Raw genomic sequence first — 27173 nt, forward strand, 5'->3', positions numbered from 1 at the left:
CTGAACACCTACTACGTGATGGTTTCCCTACTACATGACTGTTCGAGGCTCTGTACCTCCCATAGCTCATTTAATCCTCACAACACCCCCTGGGAAGAGTTATTATCCCTGTGGCAGATAAGGAAACTGAGGCTTGGAGAGGTAAACAGCTTCACCAGGAGTCCGCAGCCCAGTAGACCTGCTGAGAATTCTCTGTGTGCCTGGGGCTGAGGCTGGAGGCAGAGAGGAGAAGTGGTTTCTGCCCTCAAGGAGTGCACAGTCGAGGAGGAGGCAGGCTGCCAGCAGCCACTGCCGCATTATAAGATCACCAAGGGGTGGGGTGCACCCAACCCAGCCTGGAGCAATGCTCGGGGCAGACAAGACTCAGGCAGCCAGAAGTGACAGGATATCGGGCCGGCAGGGAGGCGGCAGGGTACCAAAGTGAAGGCTGGAGAGATGCGACAAAGATAGGGAGAGGAGATGGATTTCACAGCTCTTAACGAGCCTGAGAGCTCCATCAAGGCACCATCACGCCCCTGCGCCTGCTCGAGGAACACGCTTTTTGAATGATGAACAAAGAGCCCACTGTCCTTCATTAGGAACTAACTGGAGGTGAGGGTGTGGGGGAGGGGTGTGAAGAATGACTCCCGGGTCCCTGGGTTGGGGGATTTGGGGTGGTGTCATTTAACAAGATGAGGTATGCAGGGATTGGGAACAGGTTTGGTGAAGTGGAGGGAAGGTGCATCCACTCAATCATTCATTCAACAAACCTGTATTGAGGGCTCATCACGTGAAAGATGGATTGAAGACCCTGGAGATATGTTTTTAAGCAACACAGACTAAAACTCTTGCTCTCATGGAACTTCCATTCTAGGGGATAGGGACAGCCAGTGTCAGACGGTGAAGAGGTAATATTAAAGGGGAAAGAGAGCTAGGGAGTGAGGGGTGGTTGCAATTTTTAAAGGGTGGTCAGCAAGGGCCTCAATGAGAAAGTGACATTTGAGCAGTCACTCTGTGCTCAAATGGAGGGGAGGGAGTGACCCATTTAGTTATCTGGGGGAAATTAGTCCAGGCAGAGGAAACAGCAAGTACAAAGGCCCTGAGGCAGGAGGGAGCCTAAAAAGTACAACAGAATGGCTGGAACAGAGCAGCAAGTGGGAGAATAATCACAGGAGAAGGGCCAGAGGGAACCCCTGGTTGAAAAGGGCTTTGTGGGTCGTTGAAAAGGCTTTGACTTTGAGTGAGATGAGAGCCCTGGGAGTTGGCGCAGAGGATGACATGAATTGACTTCTGTTTGATCAGCATCACACCGGCTGCTGAAGGAACAATAGATGGGTGGGGGTACGGGTCAGGACAAGGATGAATGGAAGGAGGAGGGGAAGGGGGGACCATTGCAGTGATCCAGGTAAGAGAAAGGATGGCTTAGAGCTGGCTGCTATTGGTTTAAGTGATATTTATATTTTCCAACTTTTCATCAGGAAAATATCCAAACATATGGCCAAATTGAACTTTACAGTGAATACCTATCTACTCAGGATTCTGGTTCTAATACTTTGAGAGAAGAGTCGATGGGATTTGCTAAGCATGTGGATCCTATGGGGCGCTTCAGAGAGGTAGCTGCCGACAGTTGGATATTTTGAACTGGAACCAGAACCGGAGCCCAAGTCTGCCCCCTCGCAACAGACTCAGAAGCTCACTTTTCCTAAAACGTGTCATATGCTGTGGACACTCCATTAGTGTGTTAGTACCTAATCTTTATTGAGTCATAAATCCAAGAAACTGTGAACAGTCTGAACCCTCTTCAGAAAAATGCACAGAAAATTATTCGTAAACAGCTGCAGGGTATTCATGGATACAGACCATGAAAGACATAAAATGTAGTCTGTTTCACTCAATGAAAAAACATTCAGTTTGGCAGAATCACTGTGAGTGAACAGTGATTATTAATGTCTCGTGAGTCTATGAAGACCGGAGCCTCATGAGTGGCCCCTGCCTTGTCCCCAGAGTCTGTATTTTTCCCCAGAGTCTGTATTTCTCTGTCTGCAAGGCCTTCGGGCAGCAGCGGGGAACATGCAGAGGGAGCGGGGAGGAAGGTACTGTGTTCCAGAATTCCCTGTAACCTTGGAGGCCGCCCCCTGAATATTGGGAGGATCAGGGCCCCAAAGTCAGTGCCAAAAAGAGGCTTAGGGCTGAGCGAACCTTCGAGCCAGGGTCTATCTCCAAGGGATGCTCCCCCAGGGCAGGGGGGGCACGGGAATGGCACCCAGGCGGGTTGGAGCCCGGGCCCTGCCAGCCTCAAAGCTTTGAGTCAGGAAATCCGGAGGCAGAGGTGGGGGACAACATTGCCACATCCCTCAGCCCCTTTAAGACCCCCGAGGCAGGAAGGCTGCCCAGGCCTCGCAGGCTTCCCTCCCAGGCTCCTTCCTGGGAGGAAGGGGGTGCCCGCGCCCGCGTCCACAATGCAAGGGAGGGAAGGAGCTGGGCAGGTGTTGCAATCGGCAGCCCCTGCGCCTGTCAGAGACGGAGCCATTAACGACAGGGTTGGGGACAGAAGCCCGGCTGCGGCTGTTTTCAGGAACTTGCCTTGAAGAGGAGAGCAGAGACGGGGAGGCCGGGCGCCCGGCCGGCCGCAGGCTCCAGGGTGAGTAGGGGAGCCCCTGGGAGGACTGGGCCTGGGCATGATGGGGCCCTGGAGTCTCAGGTCCACTCCCTCCGCTCTGCCAAGGGCACACGCCCCTTGGTGACCTTGGACCAGCACTCCAGCCTTAAGAATTTACCCCTGGGAACCAGGAGCCCTCAACACTGAGTCTCTTTTCCAAAGGTGCCCATACTTTTTTGGGGGGTGGGTGCTGCATTTGGGAAGTCACAGACAGATAAATAACTCTCTGGGACACTGAGCTGGGCTCAAGAAAGGGCTGGATTCAGGGAAGGTTATACTCATTATTTGCCTCCAAGTCTCTCTCACAACCTATGCCTTAACTGCTTCCAGTCTCCAGGTAAATTCCACTCCATGTAAATTTCTCTCTTTCCTCCTCAGCCCCTCTCTGGCTTGCCTTGGCTCTGAGCTCCTCTCTGTCTGTCTCAGAGTCTCTCTGTGCCTCTTTTTGTCTCTCAAGGGTCCCTTTGTCTCTTGAGTCTTAAACTCTCTTGAGTATCTCTTTTCTTCTCAGCCTCCGAGTGCCTCCGTCCTGAGTATCACCATCCCTTGTCTCAGGCTCCTTTCTCTCTCCCGCCTCAGTCTTTCTCTCTGTGATCTCTCTCCAGCATTTTGGCTTGTGTATCCCACTTTCCTACTTTTTCCACCCATCTTTCTCTGTCTGAACCACATCTAGGAAGTCCTCTCCCTTTGCTTTGTCCCAGCCCCCTCCTCTCCCCAACCCTCTTCCCAAGGAAAGAATCTTCACGTGAAGGGGAGTAGAAAGAACAGGGGAGACAGAGGCGTGAACTGGAGAAGGGGGAAGAGGGAAGGCTGAGTGTGATGGGATGGAAAGGAGAGGAAAACAGAAAGGTGGTGGGGGGCAGGGGTTGGTAATGCAGTGACCCCAGGGGACAACACAGCGTGCTGGGACTCCAGAGTCCAGACAGTGAGATGGGATGGCTGGAAGCAAAGGGGGAGACGGGGGGGCCAAGGAACAGGGAACCCAGAACGGGGCTTTGAAACATGAAATGTGACACAGACGAAAGCAAGGTGGCAATCCTAGGAGGCAGAGACCACATAGTAGGTAAGCAGGGGAGAGAGGTACTAAAGCATGCTGAGTCCATGAGGTGGTGTCCGCATGAAAATAACATGCTTATGGACAGCTTCCTCTATGCAAGCTCCACGCTAAGTGCCTTTATCACAGACCATCTCATTTCATCCTCACCCCGACCCGGAGATGCAGGAGCTATTGTTATCCTTCCTTCACAGATGGGGTAACTGAGGCTCAGAAAGGTGGAATAATCTGCCCAAGGTCGCCAAGCTGGTAAGTGGTGGACCTGGGGTTCAGACCAGGTGGTCTGACTCAAAGCTGGGCCCCCAGAAAGTGACGCCATGCTCCACCTGGTCCCAGATCCCTCTCGGCTGGGGTGGGGAACCTCCAAGGCTGCCATGGGTGACCAGGGACTGATGCCAAATGTGCCAACCCCTGGCGACCCAAGGAGAAGATGCCTGGGCCCTTGGGATTTGGGGTTGGGTTGCCCACTGGGAGCCAGTGGAGAGGGATGAAGTGGTACCTCACTGGGCAGTAGGGCTGGGATATGATCAAAAATACATAGGGACGGGCACCAGTGTCCCAAAATCTGAGCCAAGGAGGCTAAATCTTCCCCAACAAGTGTGTGTTAGTGGATAGTCAAACTGGATGCCGTAGGAACAAGGCTGCCAACCACTAATTGGTAGACTGGGGTCCTCTGAACAATTGTGCGGGTTTCTCACTGTGCAAAGCTGCCCAGAAAGTAGAGGCTGAAATCCAGCCTGCTCTGTAGTTGCCAGGTCCTTGTGTGGAGCTGCATTTGTCCAGAGGAAGGGGTGCTTTTTTCCTGATTTGCAAAAAGATGACATAGGGGCTAGCATTCACCTGGTATCCTGATACTGCAACATATAAGGACTCCTGCAGGCAGAAATAGCTTTGGGTATCTGCAGTTCTTATTCACGCCTCTGTCTTGGAGGGAAAGAAGTTTAATTTTTTCTGAGCACAGGGGATCGGTTGGGACACAACATACATGTATGTGTTCACGTATGTACATGCAAAAGCTTGTCAGTGATTCCCACTGATCTGCCATCCAGAGCATCAGTTAGTGCTGGAGGACCAGGTGTCTGGCCCCAAGACCCCAGGGGGAGCAGAGTGGAAAGGCTGGAAGCCACCCCAGCAATAGAAACCTTTGCTTACTTCCTGAGACTAATGAACTAATGCTCCCTCCATCTGGGCACTGTCGCCATGACCACAGGATATCTGGTCCCAGAAGGCCTCTAGAGGTCTGTGCCCAGAATTGGGATATCCTCTCAACCCACCCTTTCCTTTAGGCATTGCTGTGGAAGCCAGCTTTTCAAGGTGTAACCTGTCCTCAGCTGTTCCGTGGAGCTGTCCCTTTCTGCCAGGCAGTGAGTATCTCTGACTCTTTGAGCATGGTTCATCTTGGAGGACCTACCTGGTACTCAGACATGTGCAATGTGATATGTGCCAGGGAGTTAATACCCCAAGGACAGCCCTTGACCAACAGGGGGCAGGAACTGGTGGACAATGTTGCCATCCTCTCTGCCAGCCAAGTTCTGAGGCAAGTTCAACATGGCTCCTTGCAAGATTCCAGCAGGATCGAGCCCCAGCTGTCCCCAGTTTGATGACTCACCCTTGTGTTGGCTTTCCTTCTTACCCATTTCATTCTCCCCACTCCCTTACTCTGTTCCTGGAGTCTTCCCCAATAAACTACCTGCAGGCAAGCTTTCATCTCAGGCTCTGCTTTCAGCAGTTTGGGGTCAGGGAGACCAGCTAAAACAGAAGGGAATGGGAAGAATGTTGTTCCCTGTGGCTCCCTTCTCTCCTCTCTCCTTAAAGGCACGGATAATAATAACAGTCATTTAAGAGTCATTTCCTATGTGCCAGGCACTGTGCGATGCCCTTGACTTGCATCATTTTGGGTCTCCCTCCCCAAACCCTATGCAGTATAGGTTTTTGTTACCTTCATTTTGCAGAGCAACCAGGCTCAGAGAGGTCAAGTAACCTGGCTGAAGCCACACTGTAGTAGAGCAAGGACTAAGCTCAGCTCTGACTCCAAAGCCCATGACCTTCACCACCCCCTCTGCCTCCAGGTGAGGACCAAGCTGGCACGATGGTGGGGCTGGGAGCCTGGAGCCTGGTGGGAGCTGCTCTGATCATCCTGCTGCTCCCCAGAAGTGAGTGTGGTCAGGGGTGAGGGTGCCATGGGGTGGAGGGATCACTGGGAGAGACGCTGGGGGTGGAGGAGGGAGTCATTTCCCTGAACTGTCACAGTGCTCCTGGGGTTCCCAGAGAATCCCCAAAGAATCCACTGGACCACAGATGCGGGGCAGCTGGGCTCCCACGCACAGACCTCTGTAGGCAAACCACCACCTCTGGGGAAAGGTGAGGGGACCTGGGCTAGCCGGCCCGGGGAAGGTGCAAGAGACCCAGGTCTTATCCGCAAATCTCTACCAGGTTGTCAGAAGAAACCTCTGAGTCCTGTGCAGGCTTCATGGGCAGTAGAGGGATCAGGGCAGAAGCCGTGAGAAGGCAGCTTTAATCCTGAAGCAAAGAATCTCCAGGACTTCCCTGGGTTCCCTGGCGGAGTCCCCAGAGGTTAGGACTCCGTACTTGCACTGCAGGGGGCACAGGTTCAATTCCTGGTCATGGAACTAAGATCCTACGTGCCACGTGGTGCAGACAAAAAAATAATAATAATTTTTTTTTTTAAATGAATCCCAGGCAGAGCTCTCCGTACTATGGAGACTATCTTAAGAGGTGCGGAGCCTCCCATCTCTGGGAGTATGCAAGCCCAGGCACAGCAGGGGTCAGCAAACTTTGATGTAATTTTCAGCTTTGCAGGCCACATACAGTCTCTGTGGCATGTTTTTGCTTATTTGTTGTTTGGTTTGGTTTTTCACCCTCTAGAAATATAAAAAGTGTTCTCAGCTGGTAGGCCATACAAAAACAGATCATCCTAGCCCTGTGGGAGAGGACTTGGTGGAGTTTTGAAGTAAACAGTTGGCAAGAGTCCTTCTGGTCTGAAATTCTGAGTCTGTGATGCGATAGGAGCCCTATAAACTTGCTCTGTGACCAAGAACAAATTGCTCCTCCTCTTGGGGCCTCAGCATCCCCATCAGCAAAATGGGCTGCAGAACAGCTGGGAGAGGAGAGAGGCATTGTGGGCAAGGTCCAGTGCTTGTTCATTTATTCCAGACACATTCACCAAGGGCCTGCTCAGTGCTAGGCTCTGGGAATGCAGCAGTGAGCAAAACAGCCAGGGGTCCTGGCCTCGCAGAACCTATGGTCTAGCTGGGGGCACAGAGTAGCAAATCATTACATGACTCTATAATTACGAAGGATAATATGAGCTTTGGGAAAGTTCAGGGGGCCTGGCATGGTCTGATTGGTCAGATTGGTCTCACTGGTCTGGTTCCTCGCAAGATGCCTGAATGTCAACCAGGTGAAAGAGGGGTGGCAGAAAGGAAAAGGCGCACCTCCAAAAGGACCAACAGGTACGAAGATCGGGAGACTGGAGGGAGCGTGGCATTTTCAGAAAATAGCATGTAGGCTGGAGGGACTGGAGCTGAGAGGCAATGGTCTGGGCTGGAACCGGGAGGGTTAGGCAGGGGCCAGGCCACGAGGGTCGTGAGAAGGATCTGGGTCTAGGGCTGTGAGAAGGATCTGAGTCTTTAACCTAATCATAGCAGCAAATACTTACATGCCAGGCACTGTTCTGAGTGCCTTACGCATATTCTCACATCTAATCCTCCCAACGTCACTAAGTTAAGGGCTTTTTTATCTTCATGTCACAGATGAGAAAACCAGGGCACAGAAAGTCTGGGTAACATCAAGGTCACAAAATTACTAAGCAATAGAACCAGGCTCTAAACCTAGGCAGTCTAGTTCCAACATCCACACTCTTATCCATCACAGCATACTGCTTTTCAGAGGAATAACATGCCATTGAAGTGCTGTGGTCAAGATGGAGTAACAATCAGATATGAATTCTGGAAAGATTGCTGTGGCTGCGGGCTTCTTATCATTCTAACCATTGTTTCACCATTGTTGGGGCGGGGCCTGGTCTCCATCTGGTGGCGTGCTGGTGTTGGCTTGCAAGCACTGATTGTGTACCTCTCTTCCCAAGTTCACATTCAGTGATGTCAGCCTGGTAGCTTGAAATCAGTCACGGTGGGAATATTTACACCAGGGAAAGCAGCCCAGGCTACAAGCCAGGACCCATTTCTCTCTGTATAGCAGGTTGATAAACATTTACCCCCACACCACTATCTCCATCTCAACCCAAGAGCCTCTCCCAATCTCTGCACATATCCTTGCCATTCCAGCACCTGCCCCCTCTGAATCTTGGAGGGTAAAGCAAGAAGGTAAAGGCACTGAGTCTAGGAGTACTGAGTCTAGGAGCCCCGCTCTGCCAGACAGAGGAGTCACTTCCGGCCCATGCTCTTCCACCCCAGGCCTGGAGCAGTGTGGGCATATCCTCCTCTCAGCCCCCATCGTCCGCCTGGGAGATCAAGTCATGGCCTCCTGCATCATCAACCAGAACTGCAGCCACCTGGTCACCGAATGGCGGATTGTATGGAAACTGGAACCAGAGCTTCACCCCAGGCAGAGGCAGCAGCACCTGCCGAACGGGACCCTGCAGTCCACCATCACCTTGCCCCACCTCAACCTCTCTCGGGTCCTTCTCTCCTGCTGCCTACACTGGGGCAACAGCCTGCAGATCCTGGACCAGGCTGAGCTGCAGGCGGGCTGTGAGTCCCTGCGGCCATCCCCTCACTCCGCCTCCAATGCCCTCCTGCCAATACTAATAAGAGCTATTCTTTCTTGAGCTCTTGCTCAATAAGTACTTTATAAGCATGATATCACATCTTCCTTATGAGTGGGTAGTACTATGTAGCCCCATTTCACAGATGAAGAAACTGAGGCTCAGGGAGGGCAAGTGGCATGCTGTGTGTGTGTTAGTTGCTCAGTTGTGTCCAACTCTTTGCGCCCCTATGAACTGTAGTCTGCTCTGTCCATGGAATTTTCCAGGCAAGAATACTGGAGTGGGTAGCCATTTCCTTCTCCAGGGGATCTTCCTGACCCAGAGAGCAAACCCATGTCTCTTATGTCTCCTGCATTGGCAGGTGGGTTCCTTACCATTAGCAAAGTGGCATGCTAGAGGTCACAAATTAATAAGGATGGAATCAAGATTTTTATCAAGCAGTGTGGCTCGAAAACCAGTCTAGTAACCACTACTCCATATGGCTGCCGGGTGAGCCCAACTCCCCAGCCGCAGGAAGGTGTCTCCAGGGAGGACATTCTCAATGAGGTGGGCATGCTACCACATTCTATCCCAACCCCAGTCTCAGCCTTCTGCTCAAACTGAGAAGGATGGATTTGTGCCAAGCCAATTCATAATGAAAAACAGAGACCAAGTTTCTTGTTTAAGAATCAATAATAGTGAAAGTTAAGATTTACAGAGCACTCATATATGCCAGGCACTGCTCTGAGCACTGTATACCTAGTAAGCCACTCAGCTCTCATAATAACCCTAGGTGGTAGGTATATTACCATTACCCCCATTTTACAGATGAGGAAACTGAGGCACGGAGCCATTAGGTGACCTCAAGATCACACTGCTAATGAGTGGCAGAACCAGGATGGAAACCCAGACAGTACACTGTTACTGTCAAAAAGGCTGAAGTTGAGAGGGTTGGAGGCTCTGTTTACTTGACCCTGTACATGTGGATAACTTAGCTTACCCCAGGGCTGCCCTTCTGGGGCACCCTGCATGGAGACAAAGTCGTGACCCAGGGCAAGGAAATGCCCAACTGGTCCCAGTGGGAGCTTTCTGAGTGGTCTTACCTGAAGCCCTCACTCTCTCCGCCCTACCCACAGACCCTCCCATTGCACCCCACAACCTATCCTGCATCATGAACCTCACAATCAACAGCCTCATCTGCCAGTGGGAGCCAGGCCCTGACACCCACCTGTCCACCAGCTTCACCCTGAAGAGCTTCAAGTGAGTAAGGGTCCCTATGCCAGTCCCATTACTTTGGGTCCTAGGACAGAGCTTGGTTAGGACTGTTGGGGTGGACAGCCAAGGCAGCGATGGGGAGGAGAAGGGAGCCTGGCTTTCTGCCCCCACTTTACATCCAAGCCTGGCCCATTGGCAGGAGCCAGGACCAATGCCAGACGCAGAAGGATTCCATCCCTGACTGCGTGCCTGAGGACGGGCAGAGGCACTGCTCCATCCCCCGCAGACACCTGCAGCTGTACCAGGACATGAGCATCTGGGTGCAGGCCAGGAACGCACTGGGGACCAGCATTTCCCCGAAGCTCTGCCTTGCTCCCATGGACGTTGGTGGGTGACGCTGGGTGTGGGGGAGGAAAGAGGTCCCCACCATGAGCAGACTCAGAAAGGCACAGGCAGGGAGACACAGACCCAGAGACGGACAAAAAGATGCTGAAAGACCTGCAGGAAGAGAAGGGAGAAAAACAAAGTGGGATTCAACTGAAGACAGCTATGGAGACAGAGTACAGGGATGTGGAAGAAACACAGGCAAGGAGACACACTCATTCATTCTTTCAGCAAATTTCTTGAAGCACCCACTCTGCGCTAGGCACTGTTCTAGGGGCTGGGAATACAGCAGTAAACAAAACAGCAAGAATCTTGCCCCCGAAATTTTGCTCACTTACATTCTGGTGGGCAAAGAATAATAAAATGTCAGGTAACGGTATGTGTGATGAAGAAATTAAGCAGGGGATGGGGTAGGGACAGCTGGGGAGAAGGCAGGCAGGGAAAGCCTCACTGAGAAAATGACATTTAAGAAGATCCTTGGAGGAAATGAGGGAGCAAGACACTGTATATTCAGAAGGTAAGTGCTCCAGACTGAGGGAACAACCAGTGCAAAGGCCCTGGGGCAAGAGTATGAAACAGAGAGAGAAACAGACTCCTAGACAGAGACAGACCTGCAGAAACAGGATGACACAGATGAAGAGACACAGAGAGAGACGGGAAGATATAGAGATCCCACAAATGGAGACCCAGAGAAGAAAGGGACCCACAGAAAGGGAGACAAGCAGAAGCCAAGGCAGAGCCCTGTAGGATGAAGCAGAGAAAGTGTGCGATAACCCCTCTCCTTGCAGTGAAACTGGAGCCCCCCACACTGTGGGCCCTGGAGCCCAGCCCTGGGGTGGCCCCGCCCCAGCCAGGCTGCCTGAGGCTGCGCTGGGAGACCTGGAAGCCAAGCCTGTACATAGAACAGAAGTGTGAGCTGCGCCACCAGCCTCGGCTTGGAGAAGCCAGATGGGACCTGGTGAGGCAGAGGGCAACCTGAGGAGCCTGGGGTGGGGGTGGCTGAGGGGAGGGTAAGCTGAGCTGGCCCCGAAGGGCATAGAGATTCAGGCTCAGAGCCATGCCTGTCTTCCACCAGGTGAGCGCCCTGCCTGCCAGGACCCCTGAGTATGAGCTCTGTGGGCTCCTCCCATCCACAGCCTACACCCTGCAAATGCGCTGCACCCGCTGGCCCCTGCCCGGCCACTGGAGCGAATGGAGCCCCAGCCTGGAGCTGATCACCGCACAACGGGGTGAGCAGGTGGTGAGGGGCTGGGAGCAGCCATCAGGACCCAGGCTGGCCTCCGGGGCCCTCCCTGACCCTCCCCTCCTGCTCCCTCCTCAGCCCCCATCGTCAGACTGGACACGTGGTGGCGGCAAAGGCAGCTGGACCCCCAGACAGTGGCCGTGCAGCTGTTCTGGAAGGTAACCCCCTCTGAAGGCCATCCCTCCACCTCCTCAGACTCAAACAGACCCCTGCAAGCTGGGGCTCTGGACTCCAGCAGGGCTGGCAGGCTTGGATGCATCTGTACGTGAGCCGCACACACTTTGCTGGGGAGCGCACTGGGAAGCTGGGCAGTGCCCTTCTGCAGAGACTGCGATGCAGGACTCACCTTGCTAGGGGCCTGCTGCTCACACTGAGTTACTTTATCCTCTCCTGCCTTCTAGGACCTGGCACGGGGGGAAGGAGGGAGGGAGAGAGGAGGACTGACTCCCAGTCTGGGCGGCTCAGTTCCGGGGACACGGGCGCTCCATCTAGAAGCTCTCCCCAACTCAAGATGAGCCGGGCATCCCCTTATCTTTTTCCTCCTGTGCCCACTAACAGCCAATAGCCCTGGAAGAAGACAGCGGGCAGATCCAAGGTTACCTGGTTTCCCGGAGACCCTCAGACCAGGCTGGGGCAGAGCCAACCCTCTGTGACACCACAGAGCTGAACTGTACCTTCCAGCTGCCTCCAGAAGCCCGGGAGGTGCTCCTTCAGGCCTATAACACGGCTGGCTCCTCTCACCCCACCCCTGTGGTCTTCTTGGAAAGCAGAGGTAAAGAGGGCCCATAGCTACTACAGTATGGTGGTTAAGCATGTAAATTCAGAGGCTAGGCTGCCTGGGTTCAAATCTAATCCTGTTACTTCTTAGCAATGAGATCTGGGCAAGTTACTTACCCTCCCTGGCCTCGTTTACTCATCTAGCAAATGGGAATGGTACAGTGTCTAACTCAAAGTATTGCTGTGAAGATTACATGAGTTTAGACATGTGCCTACACAAAGTAACTGTTCCATACGTGTTAGCGACTATTATTATCATTAGCCAGAACCATGTTAAGCTGGTGGCAGTGCCTAAACACGCACACACACAAACAGAGTCTATTCTGCCAAGGAAATGGGAGACAAAGTTCTAAAGTCTTCCAGCTGAAACACAGTCCCTGGGACCTCCCTGGCAGACCAGTGGCTAAGACTCCACACTCCCAATGCAGGGGGCCCAGCTTTGATCCCTGGTCAGGGAACTAGATCCCACATGCCAGAACTAAAGATCCTGCAAGCTGCAACAAAGATCAAAGAGCCCCTATGCTTTAACTATGACCTGCTGCTGCTGCTGCTGCTAAGTCGCTTCAGTCGTGTCCGACTCTGTGCGACCCCATAGACAGCAGCCCACGAGGCTCCCCTGTCCCTGGGATCCTCCAGGCAAGAACACTGGAGTGGGTTGCCATTTCCTTCTCCAATGCATGAAAGTGAAAAGTGAAAGTGAAGTCGCTCAGTCGTACCTGACTCTTCGAGACCCCACGGACTGCAGCCCACCAGGCTCCTCCATCCATGGGATTTTCCAGGCAAGAGTACTGGAGTGGGGTGCCAATTGCCTTCTCCTAACTATGACCTAGCACAGCCAAATAAATAAATATTAAAAAAAAATAGTCCCTGACTTAACTGTTCATTCTCAGGGGATCGGTCACTATAAACCCCAGGTGCCCCTGAACATGGGTCTTCATGAAGTGAGATTCACAATAACAATAGCTAGTATTCCCATTTCCCAGCTATGTGACCCTAGACCAGTCACTTAACCTCTCTGTCTCCATTTTCTTTTTTTTAATTTTTATTATTTTTTGGCTATGGTAGGTCTTTGTTGCTATATGCAGGCTTTCCCTAGTTGCGGCGAGCTAGGGCTACTCTTTGTTGCAGTGCACAGGCTTCTCATTGCGGTGGTTTCTCTTGTTGCAGAGCATGGGCTCTAGAGCACAGGCTTAGTAGTTATGGCACATGGACTTAGCTGATCTGAAGTATGAGGGATCTTCCTGGACCAGGGATCGAACGAGCATCCCTTGCATAGCAAGGCAGATTCTTAACCACTGGACCTACAAGGAAGCCCTGTCTCCATTTTCTTATTGCTAAGACGGGGACAGTAGTAGTGCCCTCAATGGGACTGTTCAGTTCAGTTCAGTTCACTCACTCAGTCGTGTCCGACTGTTTGTGACCCCATGAACCGCAGCACGCCAGGCCTCCCTGTCCATCACCAACTCCCGGAGTCCACCCAAACCCATGTCCATCGAGTCGGTGATGCCATCCAACCATCTTACCCTCTCTCGTCCCCTTCTCCTCCTGCCCTCAATCTTTCCCAGCATCAGGGTCTTTCCCAATGAGTCAGCTCTTCGCATCAGGTGGCCAAACTATTGGAGTTTCAGCTTCAGCATCAGTCCTTCCAATGAACACCCAGGACTGATCTCCTTTAGGATGGACTGGTTGGATCTCCTTACAGTCCAAGGGACTCTCAAGAGTCTTCTCCAACACCACAGTTCAAAAACATCAATTCTTCGGTGCTCAGCTTTCTTTATAGTCCAACTCTCACATCCATACATGACCACTGGAAAAACCACAGCCTTGACTAGACAGACTTTTGTTGAACTGTTAGCAGACTCAATGAATTAATACACACAGAGACCCACACAGGGTGAGCTCTCATCATCACCAAGCACTAACACCACAGAGGGCCTATTTCATGTACTGTCTCACTTAATCTGCACCACAACCCTCCACGGCAGCAACTTCATTATCATCATTTCCACCTTGCAGATGAGGAATCTGAGGCCCAGATGTTGACTTACCCAAGGTCACCCAGCTTGTAAGTTACAAAGGCCAGATTTGAACCCAGGTTTCTAGCTCTAGGGCCTTTCTTTTCATCTTCATATCATCGTCTCGTACTCTATCTCCAGGCCCACCCCTGGGCAGACTGCATGCCACTGCTCGAGACCCTCACAGCCTCTGGGTGGGCTGGGAGCCCCCCATTCCTCCACCTCAGGGCTATGTGATTGAGTGGGGCCTCAGTCCCCCCAGCCCCAACAGCAGTCCTATGACCTGGAGGATGGAGCATAACGGAAGCATTGCAGGGACCTTGCTGCAGGGTAAGACAGGCCTGGGGGCTGGGCAGGTGGGCAGGGCCGGGGAGCAGGGGGAGCATTTTATCTGCCTGAACCATCCTAAAGATGTATATTGCCAGGTCTTTCCTGTTCCTGCACCATTCTCATCTCACGTCCTCCGAATCTGGAAGTTCTTCCTATAGTCTAACTGGAGCCTCTCTTTCTAGCCCTGACTCTGCCACCGTTCCAGCTCTCTCTCCCCCACGTGTTGCCCCTTACCCCCACCAAATGATCTGAAGAAGAGACTGCAGAGGCCAGCCCTGAAGAACGAGGCTCAGGTTACCCCTGAAATCTAAGGTTAGCTCCCAGCCATCATCAGAGGCTGGCCCCTAACCAGAGCGCCCACCCCATTTTCTCTCTACAGAGAACATCAGGCCCTTTCAGCTCTACGAGATCACTGTGACCCCCCTGTACCAGGACACCAAGGGACCCTCCCAGCACGTCTATGCCTACTCCCAAGAGATGGGTTCGTTAGCCACCAAGTCTTTTTTTCAGAATCCCCTCCTCTCTCTCAAGGCCTGTCTAGGCCCCCCAAAATCTGGAATTAGGAGAAAACTTTTTCTTTCCCTCCTACCTCTGGCCCAGAAAATGGTCTCCCTCAATCCTAAGATTACCCCTGGCTTACACTAGACCCCTGCAGCTGGAAAGAACTCAGGTGATGGGGTAATGGAAACTGGGAAGTAAGCTCAGCAGAATTCAGGGAGCAAGTTTGGCAAAAACTGGTCAGGTATCACATGAGTGGCAGAAATCAAATAGTGAACCAGACAAAACCAGGCCTGGCAGAAATCAAGAAGCAAGGCTTTAGAGTCAAAGAAAAGCAGGTTCAAATCCCAGCTCAGCCACTTATTAGCAGTCACTGGGATTCAGTGAAAGTTCCTAGGAAAACGCGGCTTGGATATGAGTCCCCCTGCACTTTCTTATACCACCCACCCCCCATCCCAGTTCTTGGGTCTGGGGAACCACAAGAAGTCCAACTGGGCTCCCTCATCCCCACACCACTCCCCATCAGCCCCTGTATCCCTCTCTTCTGCAGCCCCCTCCCATGGCCCAGAGTTGCATCTCAGGCACATTGGCAAGACATGGGCCCAGCTGGAGTGGGTGCCCGAGGCCCCTGAGCTGGGAAAGAGCCCCTTTACCCACTACACCATCTTCTGGACCAACACTCAGGACCAGTCCTTCTGTGAGTCTATCCTCAGCGACCCGCAGCCCCAGAAGGCCTGGGAGGGGGTGCTGAGCGGCCTTGGGGAGGTTCAGCAGCCAGGCCCAGGCTCACGATTCTCCTCTACTCCCAGCCACTGTCCTGAATGCCTCCACCCATAGCTTTGTCCTCCGTGGCCTGGAGCCTTCCAGCTTGTACCAAGTCCACCTCATGGCCGCCAGCCAGGCGGGGGCCACCAACAGTACAATCCTCACCCTGATGACCTTGGCTCTAGGTAAGGGGAGAATGGGGTCTGCCAGACAAGGCTGTTGGGAGAGGGCCTAACCCAGACGACTGCCATTGTGAAACTGGATAAGCCTTGCCTGGATCCTCTGATCTGAGGGGGGAGACCCAGCACTATCCTTGGAACCCAGTCTGAGGGAGGAGGCCCAGCCCTGCCCTTGGAGCCCAGTCTGAGGGAGGAGGCTCAGTCTCACATGCATGCCCTCTTACCTCTCCTGGCTTTCCCCTCACCGCAGAGGAGTCTGAGCTGCACATCATCCTGGGCCTGTTTGGCCTCCTGGTCTTGCTCATCTGCCTCTGTGGGGCTGCCCAGTTCTGCTGCAGACCCAGGTGAGTCCGTCTGAGAGGCCTGACACCAGTTAACCCTGCCTAAGGAAACTGAAGGCCCAAGTGAGCAAGGCTGGCTCCTCTCAGACTTGCCAGGCCACAGGGTTCAGGTCTGGGAGTCCGGTCCCCCTCCTTCTCCTCTCTGCACAAAGGGGTCATCCCTTCTGCTGCTGGGAGCAGGTGGGAGAAATGCTGGAAGGACGGGAGGGCATGCTGACCCAGCCTTCACCTGCCCTCTTCTCCAGCAGGAAGTATTCCCTCTGGCCAAGTGTCCCAGACCCAGCCCACAGCAGCCTGGGTTCCTGGGTGCCAACCATCGCGGCAGAGGTGAGAACACTGGAGGGAGAGGGAAATGGATTTGAGGGTTAGGCTCCTACCCCAGGCTCAAAGTGAAGGGATACTCCCCCAAGAATGAGTACTCAGGCCTTCCCATCACTTCACCTCTTTATAGAGCAAAGCAGACCTGAGTGTGAATCCCAGCTCCACCCATTTCAAAGCCTCAGTCACCTCACTGTGAAATGGGACAAATCACACACAGAAGCATTGGGGAGAGTCACCAGGCTGTCTGAACAGCACATAGCACGTGTCCGGCACATATGAGATGCTTTGCATCCTCTGAGTAATCATTTGAGTTCCAGCAAGGAACAGCAGGAATGCCCCACCACCACCCCAATTCAGGAAGGGACAGGGGCTGGGACAGACATCTGAAATGAACCAGGCCCTCACCACACGTCTTTATGTCAGGATATCTTCCAGCTGCCCAGCCTTCGGGACCCCGGCATGCCACCCATCACCAAGATCACAGTGCTGGAGGAGGAAGAGAAAAAGCCAGGGCCCTGGGAGTCCAATGACGGCTCAGGGACCGGTAGCCTCTCCACCCTTGTCCAGGCCTATGTGCTCCAGGGGGACCCAAGAGTACCTTCCACTCAGCCTCAGCCCCAGTCTGGCAGCAGCGACCAGGTGCTTTATGTGCAGGTGCTAGGCAGCCCCACAGGCCCAGGGCCTGGGCACTACCTCCGCTGTGACTCAACTCAGCCCCTCTTGGAGGGCCTCACCCCCAGTCCCAAGTCCTACGAGAACCTCTGGTTCCAGACCAGCCCCCTGGGGACCCCAGAGCCCCTAGTCCCACATCCGGAGGACGACAGTATCTTTGAACCTCTGCTTGACTTCCCTCTACTACAAGGACTCCGGGTCAGTGGGGCGGAGGGTCTTGGGGGCTTCTAGGGCTTCCTGGGACTCCCCACCTGGGCCTGCTCTTTGATAAGCCTGGGCTATCCAGAGAAGAGAATGCCAGTAAGCCCATCACTAAAAAACCACTCAGCTCCAGGAAAGGCAGAAAGGCTCCCAGCCTCCCCCTGTCTTTGACCCTTAGCATCCCTCCCCCATCTTCCCAATCTCCATGGGCCGGGTCTCCCACTTCAAAGGCCAGACAAGGCTTGGTCCAGCCTGCTCACTAGCCTTTGTTTCCTATAATTGGTACTTGAATCCTATAATTCCAGTCTCTTAAAGTGGTTTATGGTCTGATTTGGTTTGGCTTGATTTTGAGCAACTCTTGAGTGTGCCTGAATCTCTGTTCTTTTTCTTTTCAGAGCCCGAGCTATTGTGGGGGTGGGGTGCTCCTCAGAACCGTTCATTTATTTATTCTTTCTTTAATTCCTTCATTCAACTAGCCCTCACCTAGCACCTAGGCACTGTGCTGGCAGCAGGGTTCCAAAATGACTAGGCTTAGTCCATCCTCAATGAGTTCCCATTCTAGTGATGGAAACCTGAATAATGACCACCAGGGTACAGTGGCCATGGTTACCAAAGAAGTCACAGATAACTGGGGACTTGGCGAACAGACCTCGGAAACAAGTAACCCCTGTAAAGAAAACATAATTAAAAACAAAATCTCCCACCAGCCTAGAAAACCTGTCCACAAGGGTAGACAAGGAAGAAAAAAAATTTTAATTGGGTGAGAATTAAACCAGAATGTCATGGGCAAGCAGCTCAAGAGTTTGCAAAGACGAAAAAAAGTCTTACACTTTTACACAGTGAAGCGGATACAACTCATTGCATATATTTTCTCAAGATAATCCATAACTAGTTCTCAAGCAAGAGGACTTGACAGCACTATTTGTCACACAGGGTCATCCTAAATTCAGCTGGGAAATGGGGGCGCCACCTGGGTTTGCTAATTGCCTTTATTCAAGGGAAAAATAAATTTCTCATATCTTCATAAGAGGAGGGAGGTTTGCAACTTTGAGCTGGAGACCAGCTCCAGCTCTCCCGCAGAAACTGGGAGACAGGGGCTCTGTCTTTCTTAATGATTACATTTCAAACAGACCACTCTCGGGTCCCTGAGAAAGACATCCCTGAGTGGTAAAACTGGCAAGAGGCCTATTTAGCTTTTAAAAAGATTTACACGCATCTCAAAAGGGCAGAAAAAGAATTCAGTTACATGTATTCTAAAGTAAATGCTTTAAGAAAAGCAAAGAGGAGGAGAGTCGTTCTCTTTTTTGTACTGGGGGAAATTAAGGTATATTTTTCCTACTTTTAATTGGCATTTGTCCATGTCTGCATGCTCAGTGGCTCAGTCATGTCTGACTCTTTGCAACCCCATGGACTATAGCCCACCAGGCTCCTCTGTCCATGGGCTTCTCCAGGCAAGAATACTGGAGAGGGTTGTCATTTCCTCCTCCAGGGGATCTGTCTCCTGCAACTCTGGCACTGGCAGGCAGATTCTTTACCACTTAGCCACCTGTGAGGCTGGCATTTGTCCTTATACCCCTCATTTCACAAATATCAAAACTAATATTTCTTGAATACTTACTATATTCCTGGTGCTTTGTACACAACCGTCTCAGTTAACCCTCTAACAACCTAAAATAAAGATACTGTTTATTACCACCCCCATATCATGGAGTAAGTACACTGGGGCCCAGAAAGGTTGAGTGACTTGCCCACAGTGACACAGCCAGCAAACAGCTGAGCTAGGATTCCAGGTGTCCAAAATCACCGACCTCAGTCACCACGCTGCAATGCTGCCAGAGAAGAGGCTGAAACCTGGCAGTTCTTACAGGGCCCCATCCTGCACTCTCGGGGGAGAGGGGGTGGAAATACTATGTCGGGGGAAGAAGACCACTGACAGGCCCACGGGAAGCCCCCAGGATAACTCGTCAGGAAACTGGAGTGGGATTAAGGGCAGGATGCATGATCAAGAAAAGGTGGCATTAGAGTTGATACAACACCGCACGCCAGTAACAGGTCCAGGCAACGACCAAGCCCCTCCAGTCTCGCGCTATAGCTAACCAGACCTCTCCCCTTGACCCAACTTCGCGTCATCACTGAGGCCTACTTGCCAATCCATCATCTCGGTCCTCATCTGCTCTGGTCTCGCAACTGCACTCGATTGGTCGAGCCGGGGCCAACATGGCAGCGCCCGTGTAACCCAGTCCCTACCGCGAAGGCGACGCGGCCGGGGCGCGGGACCCTTGGGGGTCAGAAGTCACCATGCTGAGGGCGGCGTGGAGGGCGCTGAGTTCTATTCGAACCCAGGCAGTGACACAGCCCCCAGTCCTCGGGTTTCCGAGCGGAGGGTGCGCCAAGCTTCTCTCCGTCCAGCGGGACCTTCCCTCAAGTCCTGGAGGTGAGCTGAGAAGCCGGACAGCGAGAGTAGGAAAATAAGATTTGGAGGAGATAGAGGGTATGAGGGGAAGGAGGCTACTGGGTGGCGGTGTAGCGGCAGGAGAAAAAATGGTGGGTGGGGAAGAAGTGAGGTGAAGTGGGAGAGACACGGGGCATCCCGGTGCCGAAGAAATGCGGCGGCCATAGACCAGAATCGCGGCCAGACTGTTTAAGGAGACGGACCTCAGCCCCCGCCTTTTTTTACGTAGGTCTCATCCTCCGGGCCGCCCGCGGATATGCCACCCAGAAACCAGGTAGGAACTGGATTCGACTTGAGGCGGAAGAGAGATTCAATTGCCTGGAAAGCTTGAGGTGGCTACTTAGAGCCTCCCGGAGGCGGGGGTGGAGGGGTGATGGTGCAGAGGTCCTGCGAAGAAGCCCACATCCACCTTGCAACAAAGTCGTGGGCCTGGATCCTGCATGAAGGGCAGGGGGAGGGGAGGATGGGAGCAGGGGCTTTTAGAGTGGGTGTGAGTGGAAATGAACCATTGAGAGGCAGTACGGGGCTGACACTACCGAGGCTTACCTAAAATACAGCGCGCTTCGTGTCCGCCCTTCCGAGGTGGAGAGCCTGGTTTCCCATCACCAGGCAATCTGCATAGCTGTTCAGATCTCTCTTACTAGATCTTAATATTATTAGTTTAATGGCAGAGCAGGGTCAGAGTGGAGAGGACAAGTTGATCTCTGCCTTGTCTCTTCCTCACCTGCAAGCACACACCAAGGCTGAGGGTTTCTTGTGATCTCTATCTGGTGTTTACATTTCAGACATCTCCTTAATTAAGCCCCTCATTTCATTCATGCAATCAGCCAGCGAGTATTTGTAGAGTGCCTATTCTGTGCTCAGCCACAGAACCAGACTGCGGGGAGGGGTGGGGGTGTATTCAGAGGGAGTCGAACTCAGTCTGTCCACAGGAGGACCCATCCTAGTGGGACATCTGATAACTGTAGAGCCAGATAGGTGTGTGAGAGGCACAGGCACAGTACAGGATCTTGGGAAAGGCCATCTACTCCCAGCATGAAATATCGAGGCAGATGCCCATAGGGTTTACAGAGGAGAAGCTGAACCCCGAGATACCAGTGCCTTGCTTGAGACCCTGGATGTCTCTGACAGAGGTGATGGGAAGAGCCAAGTCTGGGAGGATGGGCAGTGAGAGCTGATTCTGGGTGTTTTCCATCCCTGCATTTGACAGTCCAGCAAAGCCAAGAAGATGACCCGCCCCCTTCCATGCTGCTGAAGGACTACCAGAACGTCCCTGGAATTGAGAAGTAAGCAGGACGAAATCTCTTTGATGAGGCAGAGAGCCCTGGGAGGATTGGCAAGGAGAGGGCTTCAAGGGAGATGCCTGCGGGATCTGAAGCTTGACTATGAAAAAGGGCAGAGAAGCCCAGGCCTGGTGAGAGTGAGTGGGCAGGCGAGCCAGATGGAGCATTCCTGCCTGCTGTTTTTATGCTCTGGGTAAAGACCCTCTGCCATTGGATACCGCGGAGGCACCGTGCCTCACAGGTCTTTGTAGAAATCTAGCATCTCTCTGTCTTGTGAGGGAAGACACAGTGTCTCCGTTTTGTACATTATCAGACTGCCCAATGTCATACAGCTCCTAAGGGGAATCAGGGCTGAAAGACCAAAACCAGGCCCCTGTGCTCAGCCCCTGTCCTGTGCAGTGGGAGCTGGGCAGCCTCTCCAGTCCCTCCCACAGTGCAGTGTGACATGAGAAAGAAACAATGACTATAGAATTGAAGTGTGAGCCATATTCCAGATAAAATGGAAATCCTCTTTATGCCCTCCGTGCAGTGAACCTGGAACACTCGAGCTGACAGCCCCAGTTTTCTGTTACCACATGGTTGCATGTTCTCAGCCTAGCAAATCAGATCCATGCTGACTTTTAATTCCTGAGAAAGGGTACCCCACTCCCAGAGAGACTCCTGTTGTAAAAGAAATTTTTAACCATTCTTGCTTTTCAAACTAAAAACAGCCTTGCTTCCCCTTCCCCCTTTCCCTCCACACCTGTCTCTCATTGCTGCGGTTTTTTCCCACAGGGTTGATGATGTTGTGAAAAGACTCTTATCTTTGGAAATGGCCAACAAGGTGAGTGGCCTTTGCCAAGCTTTGACCTCTCTCTGTCCCCTTCTGGAGACTCCCTCCTACCCTGGTAACATCCCCCAGCCCATGCTTCTCAAGTCAAAGTGCTTATCCCACTGTCATGCTGTATCCACTTGTCAGTACCCCAGACTGAGCATCTCCAGGGCAAGGACTGAGGGTACAGCTTGTTCCCTGTTGTACCCTTAGCACCTGACAAACAGTAGGTACTCAATAAAAATCTGATGCCTGCATGAGTGAGCAAAGTTTGGGGACATTGATCCAACATTCTTCTGTCAGTGGCATTGGCCTTAGGCTCACCTAGATGTGAACAGCCCTGCGATTGGCCAGAGGCCATACCCTGATGGGCTGAGTGAAGTCAGTCCCTGAGCCTTGTGGCCTGGCTGCTATGACTGCAGCCCTTACTTGGAGGCATGAGGGCAAGTTGGGGGGTGGCAGACCTCACAGACTCTCCCTCTCTATCTTCAACAGAAGGAAATGCTGAAAATCAAGAAAGAGCAGTTGATGAGCAAGGTCGTGGAAAACCCGAAGGACACCAGCTCCCTGGAGGCTCGAAGTTGGTCAGGGGGGCCCTTGGGGAGTTGGGGTACAGGATAGTCTGCTAGCTGGTGCTTGATTCTGGTCCCTCATCTGCAGATACACTGGTGTTAGATGTGGCATGATAAAGGGGGAGACAGGAAGGACCAAGGAACACTGGACTCTGTTTTCTGAGCTCCGTGATGTAGTCCTATCTCTGTATGAGCTCAGGTGACGTTCCTAAGGAGCTTGTTCCTCTCTCTGCTCTGCAGCTAAGGTGGTGTGAAAGGGCGTGTGGTCAGGGCCAGTGTCCCCACCACGCCTTCTGCAGTGCTCCCAGGACTCAGCGTACTGCATACAGGAAGGGCCTTCTGCAGTGACACCCTCTCCTTGGGGCCATCTTCTGCTTTTGCCTTTTTCCCTATCTCTGCAATACAGGCTTGAGCCAAACAAGAGGATACCTGAAGGAAGGATGTTCTGAGGCTTTAAGAGATGAATGGGAGCTGATAATTCTGAAAACTCATTAGCGAAAACACGGAGATAAGGATGGCAGCTGGGGGGAAGAGGCAAGGAGGAGACTCTTGACAGTTTGGGGATCTTCAGTTATTGCCTTAGCAAGGACCTCCGGGGCTGTATTCAATCTGTAACCATGAGAGCAGGCAGTCCAGACTAAGTCCTGAATTTAATAGCAATGGTCTAAAATTTTACCATTAAGAATGCTGATTTGGGGGTTTGGGGTTTGGCGATGAGACCTTCATATGATTAAGGAACTTCCTTTCCTCGGGCTTTGCATTCTTAAAGGCAAGCTATTCCAAAGTCTTTTGAGCTCTTGAAATTCAGACTGCTCTGGAAATGGTGGAGAGCTGTACAAGAGCTTTGGTGATTGTTATTCCTTGAGGTCTTAAAACATAACCGAGGTCTGGCCCTTCCTTCCTCTGTGCCCGTCTCTCATCTGCTGTGGTTTGTGGTTTCAGTTGTTTCCTTGACTGTCAAGATCCGCAGTTATGAAGAACACATGCAGAAACATCGAAAGGTAACCCTTGGGCCTCACTCAGAGCTAAACGTCAGCAGCTGTGGGGAGAGGAGCCTGAGCACTGAGGGGCTCTGGGTGCAGAGAAGCAGCTTGAGAAGCCAGGTGGCCAGAGCAGCAGAGCACCGGCCCCTCAGCTGCAGTGGGAAACACACTTCCCTCCCGCCTCCAGGGGAGACGAGGGAAACTTTCAGGGCGGGCTGAGTGTCATTAATGGTCAAGAAGAGCACAAACTTCAGAGCAAGGGCAGTGTGTGGCACACAGGGGCCCTCAGTAGTTGTTGAGTGCCTGAGTGGGGTCAGATTGCCCTGGGTTCAAAACTCATCTCTGCCACCGCCACTTGACGAGCTGTGTGATTCTAGGGAAGTTACCTGTCGAAGACTCAGTTCTCCTGTCTGTCAAATGGGGACCGTATTAGTCCCTGCTGAGACGATTGCAAGGACTGTATGAAATAATGGCAGCTGATGGGAGGAAGTGTGTTTCCCACTGCAGCTGAGGGGCGGGTGCTCTGCTGCTCTGGCCACCTGGCTTCTCAAGCTGCTTCTCCAGACCCAGAGCCCCTCAATGCTCAGGCTCGTCTCCCCACAGCTGCTGACATTTTAGCCAACTGCTAAATACTCTGTGTGCACCAGTTCATTTAACCCTCATACTCTTCTTTGTAGCCCGTAGTATGGAAGAATAATCTAGGCGTGGCATGATTAAGTTACCTCTGCAGGCACACCACTAGGAAATGTTCTGCTGAGACTTGAAACTCGGTGGTCTTGCTCCAGACCCACATTCCTAGCCGGTCTGCCAGATCTCAGCATGGTGTTCGGACACAGAGCTGCTGTAATGAAGCAGCTGCTGGTATTTTTAATAAACACACAGTTGTTAACACAAACTGGTCTGGCTCCATGCCTGGCACCTCTCTTCCCCAAAGCTAGTTGAGCTGCTCCATGAGATCAGAGTTGGAGTATGGAACACCAGCCCCACTGAGGAAGCAGTGTTTGGCTGCGGGCAGGGGTCTTCCTTGGCCTTCCCTCCTCCCACCCCAGTTGACAGTGTGCTGAGCTGTGGAGAGGCTGAGTGGGTGGGTGTAGGGGAAAGAGCATGAGATGTGGACTCAGACCTCCACGCTTGGATTCCAGACTGACCTCACACAAGGCCCTGACCCAGCACAGTTCTGAAACCTTTAATGCATCAGTTAACATCTTTGAGCCTTTATTTTCCCATCTGTAAAATGGGAGTAACACTGCCTAGCTCAGAGTTGCCCTGATATTTGCCTAAGATTGTTTCAGTGCCATGGTAAAATGACCATGCTTTGTTCCTATGAAGTGGCACCCACTTATTTACCTAATACTCAAAGTAATACCGATTCTCATACAGGACAAAGCCCACAAGCGCTATCTGCTGATGAGCATTGACCAGAGGCAAAAAATGCTCAAAAACCTCCGCAAGACCAACTATCCTGTCTTTGAGAAGACATGCAAGGAGCTGGGGATTGAGTACACCTTTCCCCCTCCGTACCACCGGAAAGTCCACCGACGCTTGGCAACCAAGAAGGCTCTGTGTATTCGGGTACGATTCAGAACTGCTGCTTTGGTTGGTCCCGCTCCAGGACTGTGCTGGAGAGAGCAGAGGGAGGGGTTGTCTGAGTCTGAGCAAGGCATGGAGCTGGGCCTGAGGCCTTGTGGCTCCCAGGTCACCAAGCCCGTGGAGAAAGGCTGGGGTGACCATCTGAGGGAGTCATTTCCCACCCCAGCTGCTTCAAGTCTGCAGTTTTGCGTAGTATTACAAAGGCTTATCCTGTCCCCTCTTATCCCCAGGTTTACCAAGAGGTTCAAAAGCTGAAGAAGCAAAAAAGGGCCTTAAAAACTGCAGCTGCAGCGGCCCAGAAACAAGACCAGAGGAACCCAGAGAGCCCTTCTGAAGCCAGACCAGAGGCAATCAAAGAAACCCAATAAATGTCGATAAAGTCATGTCTTGCTGCCTTGAAGAATAACAGTAGAGAAGGTGGGGCTCCTTGTGGCCTGGGACAAGGAGGAATTCACTCATTCATGAAGCTCTGGGATCCTGGGGGTGTCAGAGGCAGAGTCCCTGCCCTCAGGCACCACAGGACACATTCTCATCACACACCTCACACACACTCAGGTAAACAACCCCCCCCCGTCATCCAGGGGCCGTTCAGTGGAGGCGAGACTGAGCGCACGGTGGCACAGAGGAAGCAAAGCTGACTGGCTGCTGGGTGAGGAGGCCACTGTCAGAACTACCTCTAAACGTTGCCTAAAGGATGAGTGGAGGTTCGCCGGGCGGAAGTGGGGAGGGAGGGCATCCCGGGCAGGAGGGATTGCAAGTGCAAAGACAAAGAAGTGTGCGGGCGTGTGCTGCACTCAGAGAGCAGCAGAACTGGACACACAGCTTGACACGCAGCTTGACAGGCTGCAGCCAGGCTATGAGAGGCTTCATGTGCTGGCTGGGAAGGAGTGATGATAACAAGTCTGTGTTTCCACTAGATGAACAGCAGCAGTGTAGAGCTGGACAGGACGGGGAGAGATCAGAGTGATTAATTGTGGGGAGGCAGGGGTATTGGTGTTCGGGCTGAGAATCTGATAGAAGTCTGTCCCTAAAACTGCACAGGTACAAAACATTGCTTATAAATTCTGGGGCGTGACGGACAACTCCCTCCCCACAAAGCCCACCCATTTACACCAATTCAAGTGCCAAGGCCTTGAAGCCTGAGTATGCTTAGTATATTTGAAAAACCCAAAGAAGACAGTGTGTCTAAACTGAGTCAGCAAAGAGAAGAGTAGGAAGACATGAGATCAGAGGAGTTAGCAGCAACCAGGTAATACGGAGCTTTGGGGGTGTATTAGTCTGTTCAGCCTGCTGTTTTAAAGTACTATAAACTTAGTGGCTTAACAGATTTATTTTCTGTTCTGGAGACTAGCGATTCCAATATCCAGGTGTAGGCTGATTTGGTTTCTGATGAGGAATCTCTTCCTGGCTTGTAGATGGCCACATCCTGACTATGTCCTCACAAGTGGAGGGAGGCAGTAAAGTGGGGAGAGAGAGAAGGAGAGGAAGAAATTGCTTTTGCCATTCTCAGTTCAGTCCCTCAGTCGTGTCCAACTCTTTGCGACCCCATTGACTGCAGCACGCCAGGCCTCCCTGTCCATCACTAATTCCCGGCATTTACTCAAACTCAACGTCCATTGAGTCAGTGAGGCCATCCAACCATCTATCTCATCCTCTGTCATCCCCTTCTCCTCCTGCCTTCAATCTTTCCCAGCTTCAGGGTCTTTTCAAATGAGTCAGTTCTTTGCATCAGGTGGCCAAAGTATTGGAGTTTCAGCTTCAGCATTAGTCCTTCCAATGAACATTTAGGCCTGATTTCCTTTAGGAAATTGAGACAATAAATATACTCATCTCATAACCAACCCTCCAGTGGTGGAAGGACAACTATTACAACTAGAAAGTACAGGACACAGTATCCAATCCTAGGCCTCTTGTATGACGACTACGAATATATACCACCAGGTAGTGATACACAAACTATTGTGATTGAGAAAACAGAAGGCAAGTGGACTTGTCCATGAATGAATCCCCAGCTCAAAGGAATTTGTGTCTTCATTAGTACTTTGTTTTTTCATAACTAAAGCCAATCAATATTTTATTTTTTTGCCAATCAATATTTTAAACCATGCTACAACCCTGCAAGTCTA

General features: G+C 52.2%; 2 protein-coding genes across 4 annotated transcripts; both read left to right on the forward strand.

Annotated features, from left to right (window-relative positions):
• The first annotated feature begins 384 nt into the window (after positions 1 to 384).
• CSF3R (colony stimulating factor 3 receptor) lies at positions 385 to 17686 on the forward strand. 3 transcript variants are annotated; one of them, XM_043461874.1, is made up of 19 exons: positions 385 to 591; positions 2519 to 2620; positions 3887 to 3941; positions 4979 to 5056; positions 5762 to 5845; positions 8126 to 8422; positions 9552 to 9675; positions 9830 to 10017; positions 10803 to 10972; positions 11090 to 11243; positions 11336 to 11415; positions 11816 to 12029; positions 14191 to 14379; positions 14759 to 14860; positions 15428 to 15574; positions 15687 to 15827; positions 16072 to 16165; positions 16408 to 16489; positions 16907 to 17686. In XM_043461874.1, the coding sequence occupies exons 5-19, from the start codon at positions 5782 to 5784 to the stop codon at positions 17384 to 17386; spliced, it is 2526 nt and encodes an 841-aa protein (XP_043317809.1). In that variant the 5' UTR covers positions 385 to 591; positions 2519 to 2620; positions 3887 to 3941; positions 4979 to 5056; positions 5762 to 5781; the 3' UTR covers positions 17387 to 17686. The 3 variants fall into 3 exon arrangements, with proteins under 3 accessions (XP_043317809.1, XP_043317811.1, XP_043317810.1); XM_043461876.1 differs by lacking the exons at positions 385 to 591; positions 5762 to 5845 and adding an exon at positions 5645 to 5761 and having other exon boundaries at positions 2364 to 2620; XM_043461875.1 differs by lacking the exon at positions 385 to 591 and having other exon boundaries at positions 2364 to 2620; positions 16411 to 16489.
• Positions 17687 to 19561: 1875 nt separating this feature from the next.
• MRPS15 (mitochondrial ribosomal protein S15) lies at positions 19562 to 25430 on the forward strand. Its single transcript, XM_043461879.1, has 8 exons — positions 19562 to 19790; positions 20038 to 20082; positions 21019 to 21094; positions 21866 to 21914; positions 22398 to 22482; positions 23417 to 23475; positions 24838 to 25029; positions 25278 to 25430. The coding sequence occupies exons 1-8, from the start codon at positions 19655 to 19657 to the stop codon at positions 25413 to 25415; spliced, it is 780 nt and encodes a 259-aa protein (XP_043317814.1). The 5' UTR covers positions 19562 to 19654; the 3' UTR covers positions 25416 to 25430.
• Positions 25431 to 27173: the final 1743 nt, after the last annotated feature.

This window comes from Cervus canadensis, chromosome 2 (genome assembly GCF_019320065.1).
Source record: "Cervus canadensis isolate Bull #8, Minnesota chromosome 2, ASM1932006v1, whole genome shotgun sequence".
Lineage (NCBI taxonomy): Eukaryota > Metazoa > Chordata > Mammalia > Artiodactyla > Cervidae > Cervus > Cervus canadensis.

What these genes read in the sequence shown, in the direction of transcription:
- MRPS15 (XM_043461879.1), top strand. Translation starts at nt 19,655, where the DNA reads ATGCTGAGGGCGGCGTGGAGGGCGCTGAGTTCTATTCGAACCCAGGCA. An exon ending in ATATGCCACCCAGAAACCAG is followed by an intron (nt 20,083 to 21,018) that starts GTAGGAACTGGA and finishes TGCATTTGACAG; the next exon opens with TCCAGCAAAGCCAAGAAGAT. An exon ending in ACATGCAGAAACATCGAAAG is followed by an intron (nt 23,476 to 24,837) that starts GTAACCCTTGGG and finishes ATTCTCATACAG; the next exon opens with GACAAAGCCCACAAGCGCTA.
- CSF3R (XM_043461874.1), top strand. Translation starts at nt 5,782, where the DNA reads ATGGTGGGGCTGGGAGCCTGGAGCCTGGTGGGAGCTGCTCTGATCATC. An exon ending in TTCACCCTGAAGAGCTTCAA is followed by an intron (nt 9,676 to 9,829) that starts GTGAGTAAGGGT and finishes GCCCATTGGCAG; the next exon opens with GAGCCAGGACCAATGCCAGA. An exon ending in CAGTTCTGCTGCAGACCCAG is followed by an intron (nt 16,166 to 16,407) that starts GTGAGTCCGTCT and finishes CCTCTTCTCCAG; the next exon opens with CAGGAAGTATTCCCTCTGGC.